At 46.5% G+C, this 12,308-nt stretch overlaps 1 protein-coding gene across 1 annotated transcript in view; it reads right to left on the reverse strand.

Moving 5' to 3' along the window:
• Positions 1-12,308, reverse strand: part of AR (androgen receptor) — a 234,500-nt gene that overhangs the window by 11,492 nt on the left and 210,700 nt on the right. Inside the window, exons 6-7 of the mRNA XM_048482896.1 lie at positions 9,520-9,650; positions 9,036-9,193 (exon numbers count right to left, since the gene is read on the reverse strand). Of these exons, the coding sequence (XP_048338853.1) occupies positions 9,036-9,193; positions 9,520-9,650 (289 nt within the window). The remainder of the gene's footprint in view (positions 1-9,035; positions 9,194-9,519; positions 9,651-12,308) is intronic.

The raw sequence follows: 12,308 nt of genomic DNA on the forward strand, positions 1-12,308 counted from the left end.
CCCTCTACTTTGGCAAGTCCCCCCTCCCAGATTCCCAGGAAATTGTGAAATACAGTCCCTGGAGCTGAGGCACCCCAAGGTCAGTGGCAGATAGCAGGAGAAAGCCACCTGGCTTCCTGCTCCCATGCGGTAACGGATACGACTCCGTTTCTTATGGGATCAGGGTGTCATGGGAAAGCCTAGTTATCTACAAAGCGTGTGACGCCATAAAGTAAAGATCAAGGAAAGAATGCCCCAGATGGCAGTGATAACAAATAGCAGGCTGGTTACATATATCTTTTAGCAGCATTTGATTTGTAGCGTTAAGCAGTTATGAATGCATCTCAATCACCTAATACAATCCCCTTTGACATGAAGTCTCCTTCTGTGGAGGATTTTAAACAGAGGCTGGATGGCCATCTGTCAAGGGTGCTTTGATTGTGTGTTCCTGAATGCTCAATTAGAAAATACTGGGCATTTATGTCAGGTATTTTCTCACTTGCTTTCCTGGACAGACCCAGAAATACTGGAATGTCCAGGTGAAAACTAGACATCTGGCAACTGTCAGATCCCAAGGAGACAGCTAACATCTATTTTGGATAAAATCGCAGAAAATATTAGTAAAGTGAGAATCGCTGTACATACAGCCAAAAAACTTTGGTTGAAGGAAGACTGATGTGGTTTCTCCAAAGTGAAATCCTGATTCCCTGACATGCTGGAGTTCTTTGAGAAGGTTGATAAACATGTGGGAAAGGGTGATCCAGAACACGCAGTATACTTGGACTTCTAAAAAACATGTAACAAAGCCCCCCAGCAAAGGCTCCTGCGTAAACCTAGCAGTCATGGAATAATGAGACGAGTTTTCCTGTAGTTTAGAAACTGAATAAAGGACAGGAAGTGAAGAGCAGGAATAAATAGGCAGTTTTTGTAATGGAGGAAATAAACAGAGGGGTCTCTAAGGAGGTTGGTGTTATTTAATTTAATTATCTGGAATGGGGGGAGGGGGTAAGAATGAAGTGCCCAAGTTTCTGGTTGAGACCAGACTGCAAGGGCTTTTCTTGTATTCATATGTGCATATGCACTATACACTGTTTTATCAGAGTTACCTTTTCACTGATCTGCTCAGTAACTACCACCTTTACTTTGAGTTGAAATTATTTATTTCTCTGCAGGGCAAGGTACGGCAAGGCAAAAGGAAAAAGGGTAAAAACACACTGTGGTCACATGTTGAAAGACAGATCCTATCTAGGGCCATGAGTATTAAATTGCCGTAAAAATAACTAATTTTTTCCACTCTAAAAACAGTAAACAGAGCTAATTCAATTATTTAAGCAAATTATGAAGTTGCATAAAGGCTTTAGTGAGTCATAAATCACATGTCTGATACTTATAGCGACCAATTAGCCAGCATTTTTAGTTAGGAAGTATCTAAATGCTACCTGGAATTTTAAATAATGGTTTTATTCAGCCACCCATCCATCTGATTTATAGTTATAGCAACCAGCCGGCCGACACTTTTGCTTAGGAAGCATCTAAATACTACACAGATTTTTAAACAAATTAACCTAGGCATTTTGGGGTGATTTAAGTTGGTTTGATGTGAGTAGTTGGTTTCACAGCTTGCACATCTGTTCTTGACTACAGACACAAGAGGGCAGTCAGGGACTCTGAGAACATGAGCAAGGATTTCCATGTTTTGGCCATCTTAGCCATGAAGTGAACATTAGTAAACCTAGCAAACCTAACATTAGTAAACCTAGCAGGTGGTTACTCAGGGGATCCAGAGGCTGTCATTCCAGGTTGCATGTCTGTTCAGGAAATGCTCTCTTTTGTCCCAGCTCTGCAGTTCTAATATCTTGATTTTTAATAAAAGCTTTAAAGACTTATTTATAGATAAAGAAAAAAAATCAAGATCAAAATCAAACGATCAAAAAGAAAGAAAAATACATTAAAAACAAATAAGACTTTAAAAGGGCCCCCACTTTCAACTGCACCAAATGCAAATGAACCTATAAATGTATTTCTTGCTGTCTAATTACAAATATAAAATAAATTGTCGAAGGCTTTCACGGCCGGAATCACGGGAGTGTTGTGGGGTTTCCGGGCTGCATGGCCGTGTTCTGGTAGCATTTTCTCCTGACGTTTCGCCTGCATCTGTGGCTGGCATCTTCACAGGATCTGCCAGATGCAGGATCTGCCAGCCACTGATGCAGGCAAAACGCAGGAGAAAATGCTACCAGAACACGGCCATACAGCCCGGAAACCCCACAACATCCCATAAAATTCATTCTTAGTTACTCTTACTACAAAAAGTGCATGCCTTTCTCCATAATATCTGTTTATGTTTTCTACTCAAACCACAAACCGTCAGTTCATATTTTTCCGGTTCTACACTCTGGCCTTTTCCGCACGGGCCTTTTACAGTGCCCTAGGGATGGCAAAAATGCCGTCCCTAGGGAGCTGTTTGCATGGGGGGCACAGCTGCATCGCAGACACACCGCCCTCGCTCCCCCCCAGCAGCGCGAAGCTGCTGTTTCCAAACAGGGAGCGAGGTTTTTGGAAAACAGCGGCTTCCAGCTGCCGCTGTGCGAAGGTGCCATCCCCCCCTTTTCCGATCAACTCACCTTCCCTGCGACTCTTCCGGCTGTCAGCTTCCAGGCCTGGGGACACGCCCCCCCATGCCCTGCGACTCCAGAGCGGTCGCACAGGGCAGGGGGTGTGTCCCCTGGCCTGGGCAACATGCCGGAAGGTCGCAGGGAAGGTACGTCATTAGAGCAACGGCACAGCGCTGCACCGTCTTTCCTGCCTTTACCGGGACCGTTCGTGCGAACGGCCGGGGTACAGGGTGTATGCGGCGTTCTGACACGCCGACAGCACCCCCCAGCTGCAGCCGTGCTTGGGAAATGGCCAAAAAAAAAGAGTCTGCAAGGGATTTCCAATTATCAATGAATTTAGATAAGGTTTTTTCCTCTAATCAAAGAAGTAAATTTGACTATCTTGGCCGACTCCAGATTTGGACTGGGATGTCATCGGTATGCTGATGACACCCAGGTGCATCTGCTGATAGAGGGTCACCTAGAAGGTGCCCCAGAGGTTTTAGCCAGCGGTTTGGAAGCCGTGGTGAGATGAATGAAAGAGAGCCGATTAAAAAAGTGGAGGTCATGTGGCTGGACTGGCATGGCTCGGGTGGGGAGTGCGGGCTACTGACCACAGACACTGTCCAGCTGGAAGTTGTGTCAACCATTGAAGAACCTGAGTGTGCTGTTGGATTCTGTTGTGGCCAGCACCCTGTGCCCCCCCTCTGACGCTTTGCCTGATACTGAGGGAACATTCCGTGGCTTCCAGAGCAAGGCCAGCCTCTTGCACTCCGCCCCTGACCCCTCGTGGGACAGCAGCGACATGTTTTATGGTTTTGCAAGGAATGCCCACCTCCCACACCCTGCCCTTGACTTCTCCACTGATAGCGGGGAAACATTCCCTGGCTTTGAAAGTGAGGTGGAGGCGGATGGCGGCGGCAGCAGCCTGGACGTGGAGGAGGTGGGAGATGTCAGTAGGGAAGCGTCTGGTCATTTAGATTTGCCAAAAGGAGGCCAACCAGCTCTGCCAGCGCACCAACTTGACTAGGAAGCATCATCCCCTGGCCATGACAGCTCCGAGCCAGGACTGCCTTACGAGCTCTCTGGCAATCCTGCCCTCTCTCAAAGCACGCTGCCAGCATCCACATCAAGCCCCACCCCCACCCCGTCCACCATCCCAGACCTGGCCGAGGGCCAAAAGGTGGCCAGGTCATTGGTCTGTCGGTTGCAAGTGGCTGACAGAATTGGTTCCAAACAACGGCAAGAGGATGCCCTCCACTCCCCCTGGCTGAGAAGGCTGAGAGGTTGCAAACAGTAGAGGGAAACACGCCTCCTCGTCTGGCTGCTGCTCTGCCCTGGACCTGCATCCGACACCCGTTGCTCGCTCTGCTCGTCCATTTGACTCCAGCCTGGCCCTGGACCTCTGTTCTGGGCTTTGCTGCACAGGGAGCATGCCTTGACTACTGCTCCAGCCCTCCGTTTAGGACTGTGCTTGCTCGCTCCACCATGCTTGAACTCTGGACTGTTCCAAGCTCGCACGGGGGTCTCAGGCCTCTCCTACTTGGCCATCAGCCAGATCTCGACAGATACCTTCTTATCCATCGAGGCCCAAGTAGCACACATGGCTCGTACAACATTTTTCCAGCTGTACCAGGAGAAGCAGACGGTACCCTAGCTTTCCCAACCCGATCTCTCCACCATGATCCATGCGACAGCCACCTCAAGACTAGACTTCTGCAACTCACTCTATGCAGGGTTAGCCGTGGGTCAGCTCCGGAAATCCCAGCTGGTCCAGGGTGCAGCAGGCTCCGGGTGGGGTACAGGGTCAGATCCAAGGTTCTTGTATTAACATACAGAGCCTTAAATGGTCTGTGATGTGCATACCCACGTCTCTCCTGGTACGTTCCCCAAAGAGCACTTAGATCACTGAATGGTAATCTACTAGTGGTCTCTGGCCCAGAGGAAGTTCATCTGGCCTCAGTCTGGTGGAATGCTCTGTCCAATGAGGCCAGGCCCTTGTGGGACCTTGTGCAATTCCACAGGGCCTGTCAGACAGAGCTGTTCCACCAAGCATACAGCTGAGACTGCAATGACATCATTTGCAACCCCACCCCCCTGCCGCCTTCTCTCTTCTATTGGTTTCCATAGAGCCCACTAGTGTTTCTCATAGGTACTGGATTGTTTATTACCACCTTGATAACTAATTGTTACAATTTGTTGAAATGTATTGTCGAAGGCTTTCACGGCCGGAATAGCTTAGTGCTGTATGATAGCAGGTATGGCTGTGGTTTAGTAGTATTCTGCCCTGACGTTAAGCTTGTGAGTTCAGACCTTGGCTGGCATCTTCAGAGATGCCAGCCACAGATGCAGGTGAAACGTCAGGAGAGAATGCTGCTAGAACACAGCCATACCGCCAGGAAACCACACAGCACCAAAATTTGTTGAAATGTTTTAATGGTTAAATTGCTTTATGTTTTTCTATGAAGTGCTGTGGGCAACTCCGAGCCTGAAAGACGAGGGGCAGCATATTAAATCTAATAAATCTAATCTAATCTAATAACTTCACAAGCCATTCTCCTGTTGTAAATATTGGTGCAGTTTTCCATTCTTGCCCATATAGGGTTGCCTTTTAAAACCTTTTGTTAATGGTTAAAGGGTCTCCATGCTCTTTAACAACTGCAACAACCAGGAGAATCAATGGGGAGTTGGGGGCTGGAGCAAGAGGCTGACATGATGTGCTCTGTGGCGGAGTCACGTCCAGATCAGTGCATCACCCGTGCTCCATACATTTTTTGGTGAAATCAGCAACCATCCCACTCAACGTTCTCCACTCCCTCCTCCAGAGGCAAGGGCGAGTCAGCATCAGGAGAAGCGGGCGACTGAAATACCTGCATCACTACCACTCCCTTCTGAGAAATGTTTTTTTCCTGCTGATCTAAGCTGGATTTCATTCTCCTCTGAAAGAACTGCCTCTGTGGCAATCCCATTCGCTGCCTGGGAAGAAGATCACAGGCAGAGGCCCTCCCGGATGGCCCACCAATCAGAGACGCTTGTCTGATGGGCACACAAGAGAGGTCTTTTAGGTGGCAGCCCCATGTTGATGTAACCACCTCCCCAGAGAGGTGTGCCCGGCCCCCTCACTTTTCATTTTTAGGAGGCAGTTGAAAACAGGTTTATTTAGGACCAGGTTTATTTTGTTTTCATCGTACTGTTTTATGTGCTTTATCTGTATTGCAAGACACCTTGAACTCCTTAAGGAAGAAACATGGCTATTTAAGGTTTTAATAAAAAAATAAATATTTTAAGACTAATATTAGATTTCCCCAGTTTTAGTCAGAAATATGAAATATGCCTGATGTGCACGCCCCGGGGTTGCCGCCTTCCGTGCCCCCCAGCTCTTGTTTCCTACCACTGCCTGGGAAGATCACAGGCAGAGTCCCTCCCGGATGGCCCATCAATCAGAGATGCTTGTTACAATCAGCATCAATCAGCTCTTGTTTCCTACCACTGCTCAAAGCAACAGCAGGGAAAACCTGGAAGTAACGTCACACCTCCCTCGGAATCACCAGACACTCCTTGGGTTGGCCAGTTAGTGTGCACTTTCCGTCAAGAAATATCTCTAATCTATGGTCCTGCTATCTGTCTGGTTCACACAATTTGAAGGGTTATAAAGCTCTAGTGGATTGGGACGATGCTGGTGGGCTGTATTCAGGCTTATAATAATCCTTGGCCTGAAGCTGCACAGCAGTCAGTAGGCCTCAAGACAACCTCTTCCTCACGCACAGGCCTCAGGTCTGGCTGTCAATGTCCCTTCCCGACTAAGGCCCCTTCTGCACACGCAAAATAATGCGTTTTCAAACCACTTTCACAACTGTTTGCAAGTGGATTTTGCTATTCCACACAGCTTCAAAGAGCACTGAAAGCAGTTTGAAAGTGCATTATTCTACATGTGCGGAATGAGCCTAAATCTCCTCCAAGCCTCAGAATCGGGCCTGGTGGAAATGGAGAGAAAATAACCAAAACAAATCAGAAAGGCATGATCAACAAAATACGCCTGTAAAAATAAGGCCCTTACCGCACCGGCTGGGAGACATGGAGTGCAGCTGGAATAATTGTGAGTGACCCTGTAGCTGCCACGGCTTGCAGACAGACCTCCGCTGGAGGTGCATCCTTTTTTTTACAACTTACCTTCTCCCTGGCACAGCCCCGCAGGGACGAGGAGTGGGCCCCCGCAGCCTTGGGGCCGGAGGGCCGGTCACCCTCTGCTGCAGAGCTGTGCAGGGGAGAAGTTAAGTTTTTTTTAAAAAAATGTTCAAAAGTGGCAGCTGCCACCCTGGGCCTTTCACACAGGTGTGGCGGCAATCTGGGATATTAGAAAAGAATTGTGCATAGCGTGATTCTAGAATATCCCGGGTTCTACTATTTAACCCAGGGCAGGGCCAATTTAGGGGCGGGAGCCGTGCAAAGTTCACGCCCCAAACGGTTTTAATCCTGGCCCTGACCTGGATTAAATGGCCCGTGCGGAAAGGCCCTATGACATCAAAACAGATCAGAAGTGCATGGCCAAATATGTTTCAGCCATACATTCATCAGTGTTAATCAAATATAGACAATATACAACAATGAAACATTACTAGGATACAAGAAATACACAAACCTTTAAAATATATATATAAAAGGTTTGTGTATTTCTTGTATATATATATAGTTTAAAAAAATTAAAGCACGCAAACCAGTCCTGGCTTTAAAAACATACATGATTATTATGAGTCCTTTATCAATACTGTGTTGAAGTATATTCCTTCAAGGTAGTTAGTTGACAATGGTTATTACTGAAACTATTAAGAGTCCTTTATTTATTGCTGTGTTAGTGCTTTGGTTACATTTATTACTTGGCAAGAAAAAATATGACTAAGTTTTTGGAGCAAGGGCTGATTAATTTTCCTTTATGTATAAAATGTTTTTTATCTTTAATTATTTTAAAATACATCGTTTCTAACGTGTTTCTAAGCGTTATAGCAATAACTTTTTTCCCCTGTGAAGGCAATTTGCTACATTAACATTGCTTCCAGGATGAGGTAATTGATTAAGTTCTTTATTTTTTAGAAGTTTATTTAGCTAGTAGTGAAATTTGTAATTTAAAGAAAGTCTTAATTTTTTAATGTTTGGATGTTGCTATGTAAAGCTGTTCTGGCTCTTTACTCAGTACATATTTCTTATAGCAGCCAAGCAGTGTTTCATTGTGGTATATTGTTTATATCTGATGACACTGAAGGAGACATGGTCAAAATGCATCTGGTCATGCATTTCTGAGCTGTTTTGGTGTTTTACATAGACAGGCATATTTTGTTGATCAAACATTTCTGATTTGTCTTGGTATTTTATGTAGACAGAGATGTTTTGTGTTAACGTTTAATTATATACATTTATATATCTGTTGTTTGCAACTTCTTATTCTGTGGTTTTGATTTTGTTGCAGTTTTTCCTTTTTTGCTTCATTTGGAAACGGAAGGAAAAGAAGGAGCCAATCACTGATGAGGAGGCCGAGTTTTGCGAAAGTCGGGAATATAAGGCCAGAGGATGGAGGGGGCTCACTCCCTCCCTGAATCTGGGCTGCCTTTGGAGTAGTGTTGCCAATTCTCAGTTGCAAAATTCCAGGAGCTTTGGGGGATGAGCCTGAGTAGGGTGAGGCTCAGCAAGGACTGGGAGCTCAGTGGGGTACAAGGTCATAGAGTCCATATACCCTCTGTGGACTCTGTGATGTTGCATTCCAGGCTCCCCCCCCAAACCTCCAGGAATTTGCCAACCAAGAGCTGGCAAACCAACCCCCCCCCCCCCCCCCGGTGACCAGGGGTAACCCTGGTTGTAACTCTGGGAGAGCTGTACTCCCCACTTGGAGGTTTGCAACCCGAATTTAGGAAGAATAGCTCCCTTTCCCCAAGGCACGAGAGGAGTCTGACCCTAATGGGGGCCAGGTTTTAATAAAGTGGTAAGAATCCAGTCAGTTAATGGCACTCAAGAAATTCATTATTTTCCAGCTGGCTCCTTTCCCTGCTGCTTTGCTTCAGGGGTTTTGCCTTGGGTTAAGTCTTCCCCATGTTCATACCTAAACTTATATAAACAGTTACAGTGTTGGTTGGATAAACCCTTTCCTGGGTCCTTCATGCCTCATATTCAAGCAAGCAGCAAGGCACGGTCTGACCGAACAGGGAACTTCCTGGCGGGGGAGTCAGGCGGGGTCGTGGTGCTGGGGGTGTTCTGGGCCTTTCGCAACCAAGCCCCAGGTTCCAGGCCTGAGGAAACTGCATGTCACGGCCACCTTTTCTAAGACTGACTCCTACATTCACTACAGACTTGCTGGCCCATCTACGTCCCCTCTCACGGCGCCCCAAGCTTACGAAAAGCCTCATCCAGAGCAGATTCTACAAGATTTCATCACTGTCCTGCCGCGTGGGTGGTCAACCCCCTCCCCCCACTTACAGGCTGCACAGAATCCAGGAGTTTGGTGAGTTGGTAGAACCGTCGAGCACAGGATGTGGGATTCTTCCTCTTGCAAGCAATGATACGATCGAGTTCCTTGATGTAGTTCATCCGAAGTTCATCAAAGAATTTCTGATTCTTCAGGCCGTCCACTGGAACTGGCACGGAAAGAAAGAGGGAACAGCAATAAATGAGAAGCAAAGAGCAATGGGGGCTTCAGCACATAAATACAAGCACATGTGGCTGTCTTCCATCAATGGTGGCAAGAGAACCATCACCGGCTCCAACATTATGGCCACACATAATTCTCTCAACTGCAGAACTCCTTGTTTTGGATGATAATAATCAGAGGCAAAACTTGTGGGAACGCAGCCTTAAGCTACAGCTGCTGTGTCTGAGCAGCAGCGGCACCATTTTCCACCTCTCCCTCTCTCTCTCTCCCCCCCTCCCTCTCTCAAACACACATGAAAATGGTGTTGCTTACTAATACTGAAGAGGAGCAGAGCTTTCATGCAGAGGAATTCCTGGGGAGTGATCTGAAGCCATCCAAACTCTTGAGACAGATGCCGCATCCTGACACACTGGCTGTACATTCTGGATTTGTGCATCCGGTACCTACGGGATGGGGGGGGTGGGGAGTGGGGAAGAGGGATACAAAAGCAAATGTCATCAAGAAAGCTAAAAATGAGGCAATTAATCATATGTTTTCTTTCCTTCAGTGAAAGAAACCGGATTCATACCCTCTAGAGCTGAATCCCCTCCTGCCACCTCCTTGCCCTGTCTGTGTTGGGATCTTGATGGCAGCCAGACAGGAGACTGTTCCAAATGGTCAGATCATGGATGATCACATGGCAGGCTGAGGTCCCTTTGACCTCCCTGCTTTCTTGAAAAAGAAAACACTCCCAAGAATTGTTTAAACAAGCCATGATGACATCCACAGAGGCGGCCAGATGCAGTGTATTGATCCCTTTGATGGCTACTATCCACGGCCTTCCAGCAGATCACAAGAGGGTCACCAGAAGACTTGGAAGGACATGCTGAGAAATGATGGCTCTCAGGTTTCTGGGCCTGGGTTAGTCTCACTGGTGGCTGTGACCTATTTTCTCTGTCACTTCCCTCTGTAAAGTGAGTATGGAAGTGCCTCGAACCTATGGAGGATCAGGGAACTGGGAAGTGGCTGTGAATATCCTGGGAAAGTGGATTTCTCTATTTGCTGCATGTAGATCTCACCTTTTGAGTATGTGTGGAGTCAGCCTGGACTGGGAGGCCCAGCTTCAAGCCCCCACCCCTGATTTGAGGTCCCACTGGGGAGAAACTTCTTCCACTTTGAAACTCAGCAGTTCTCTTTGGCAATTGTTGAGGGCAACTATGTTAGTCTGGAGGAGCAAAGAAAACAAAAATCTGGTGGCTCCTTAAAGACTAACACCATCTATGCTAGCAGTTTTTACGAGTCAGAGCTCACTTCACGGGATGAAAACCATGCTTTATTTTGACAGCTAACACTGCGACTCAGCTGTGAACAGCTTTTGCAAAGTTGGGGCATCCTGAGCTTGCAGGGTCTATGGTCCCAAGCAATCAGGACAGTGTGTGTGTGTGTGTGTGTGTGTGTGTTGTGTGGCCAAGGAAGGAAGACACCCTGTCAGAATCTGAGGGTCAATCCTTGTATCTGCTCTTGAGGAAAGACAAAATACTCCCAACAAAGAAAAGAAGAAAACCAAAAAGAGAAAAAATAAAGACCCACCTCAGTCAAGAGAAAGCCTAAAATCCATTCTCAGCCATTGGAGCAGCGCTCCAGAAGAAGCACCTTCAAATGTTAGAGAGCGCATTTCCCTCCCTCTCACCCTTTCAGGACACTGAAGCCTTGCTTATGACAGGCCTGAGGAACTGAAACTTTTCTTTTGTTTGCATAATCTGCCACTCCTCCATCACAAAAACCCATTCCTGATTTGTTGTTCACTGATTGTTAAGTCCTATGTATTCATTTTATTTATTTATTTATAGAGTGCCTTGTTCACTAAGACTTAAGCCGGATTACTTAGTGTAAAACAATGTTACCTAAAAGGATGTGACATCCAATAAAGAATACAACAGGGCAAGGACTTCAAAATTGGAAACACACATCATACACAGTGCAAAAAAAAAAAAGGAATTGAAAACATTGAAAAATAATGCAGTATGAACAGAATAAGAAATACAATAAGCATGGGAATAAATCACAACAGAGCTGCCAGGCCTGGCCTAGCAATCATTGGGAGTCAGCCTACGGCAATAGTTTGATGTCACCTCTAAGAACATCCTGGAAGTGACATCACACCTCTCTAGGGATTGCTGGAAATTCTAGGCTAAAACAATATTGCTTCCAGTTTTTTCCCAGAGGTGCCATCACATCAAAGCTCAATAGCCATTTTTACATTTTACTTTTCTCCCACCATTGCTCTGAGCAGTAGCAGGAAATGGGAGATGTCTTGATTGGATCAATCCCCTGAGTGGGGATGGCTACTAACCTGGATAGCTTTAAAAGGGGCCTGGACAGATTGATGGAGGAGAAGTCGATCTCTGGCTACCAATCTTGATCCTCCATGATCTGAGGTTGCAAATGCCTTAGCAGACCAGGTGCTCGGGAGCAACAGCAGCAGCAGAAGGCCATTGCTTTCACATCCTGCACATGAGCTCCCAAAGGCACCTGGTGGGCCACTGCAAGTAGCAGAGTGCTGGACTGGATGGACTCTGGTCTGATCCAGCAGGCTCTCTCTTATGGTCTTAATTCTAGATGACAATCCTGATTCCTTTAAAAGCACCTTCCTGAACCATTCCATTATACTGAAGCCCTATTAATTCCCTTGATAAAAATGTTCTCCAGAAGAATTCTGTTTTAGAACCCTGTCTCCTTAGGTAGGAGATTCCACAACGTCATTGTCCAACTGGTTTTATTCTCATGCACCCTCCTTCCAGCCTCTCTATTCCTCACTCTACTCTTACTCCTTAGGGTTACTAGCCCATCGCAGGAACCTTATACTCTGAAGCCCCTTCCGCACATGCAGAATAATGCACTTTCAATGCACTTTGCAGCTGGATTTTACTGTGCGGAATAGCAAAATCCACTTGCAAACAATTGTGAAAGTGGATTGAAAGTGCATTATTCCACATGTGCGGAAGGGGCCTGTATGTGCATGTGTGTTAAGTGTCATCAAGTCACTTTTGACTTATGGTGACCCTATGAAAGAAAGGCTTTCAAAATATCCTACTGTTAACACCTTGGTAGGGTCTTGCAAA

This window comes from Sphaerodactylus townsendi, unplaced genomic scaffold (genome assembly GCF_021028975.2).
Source record: "Sphaerodactylus townsendi isolate TG3544 unplaced genomic scaffold, MPM_Stown_v2.3 scaffold_26, whole genome shotgun sequence".
In the NCBI taxonomy this organism is placed as follows: domain Eukaryota; kingdom Metazoa; phylum Chordata; class Lepidosauria; order Squamata; family Sphaerodactylidae; genus Sphaerodactylus; species Sphaerodactylus townsendi.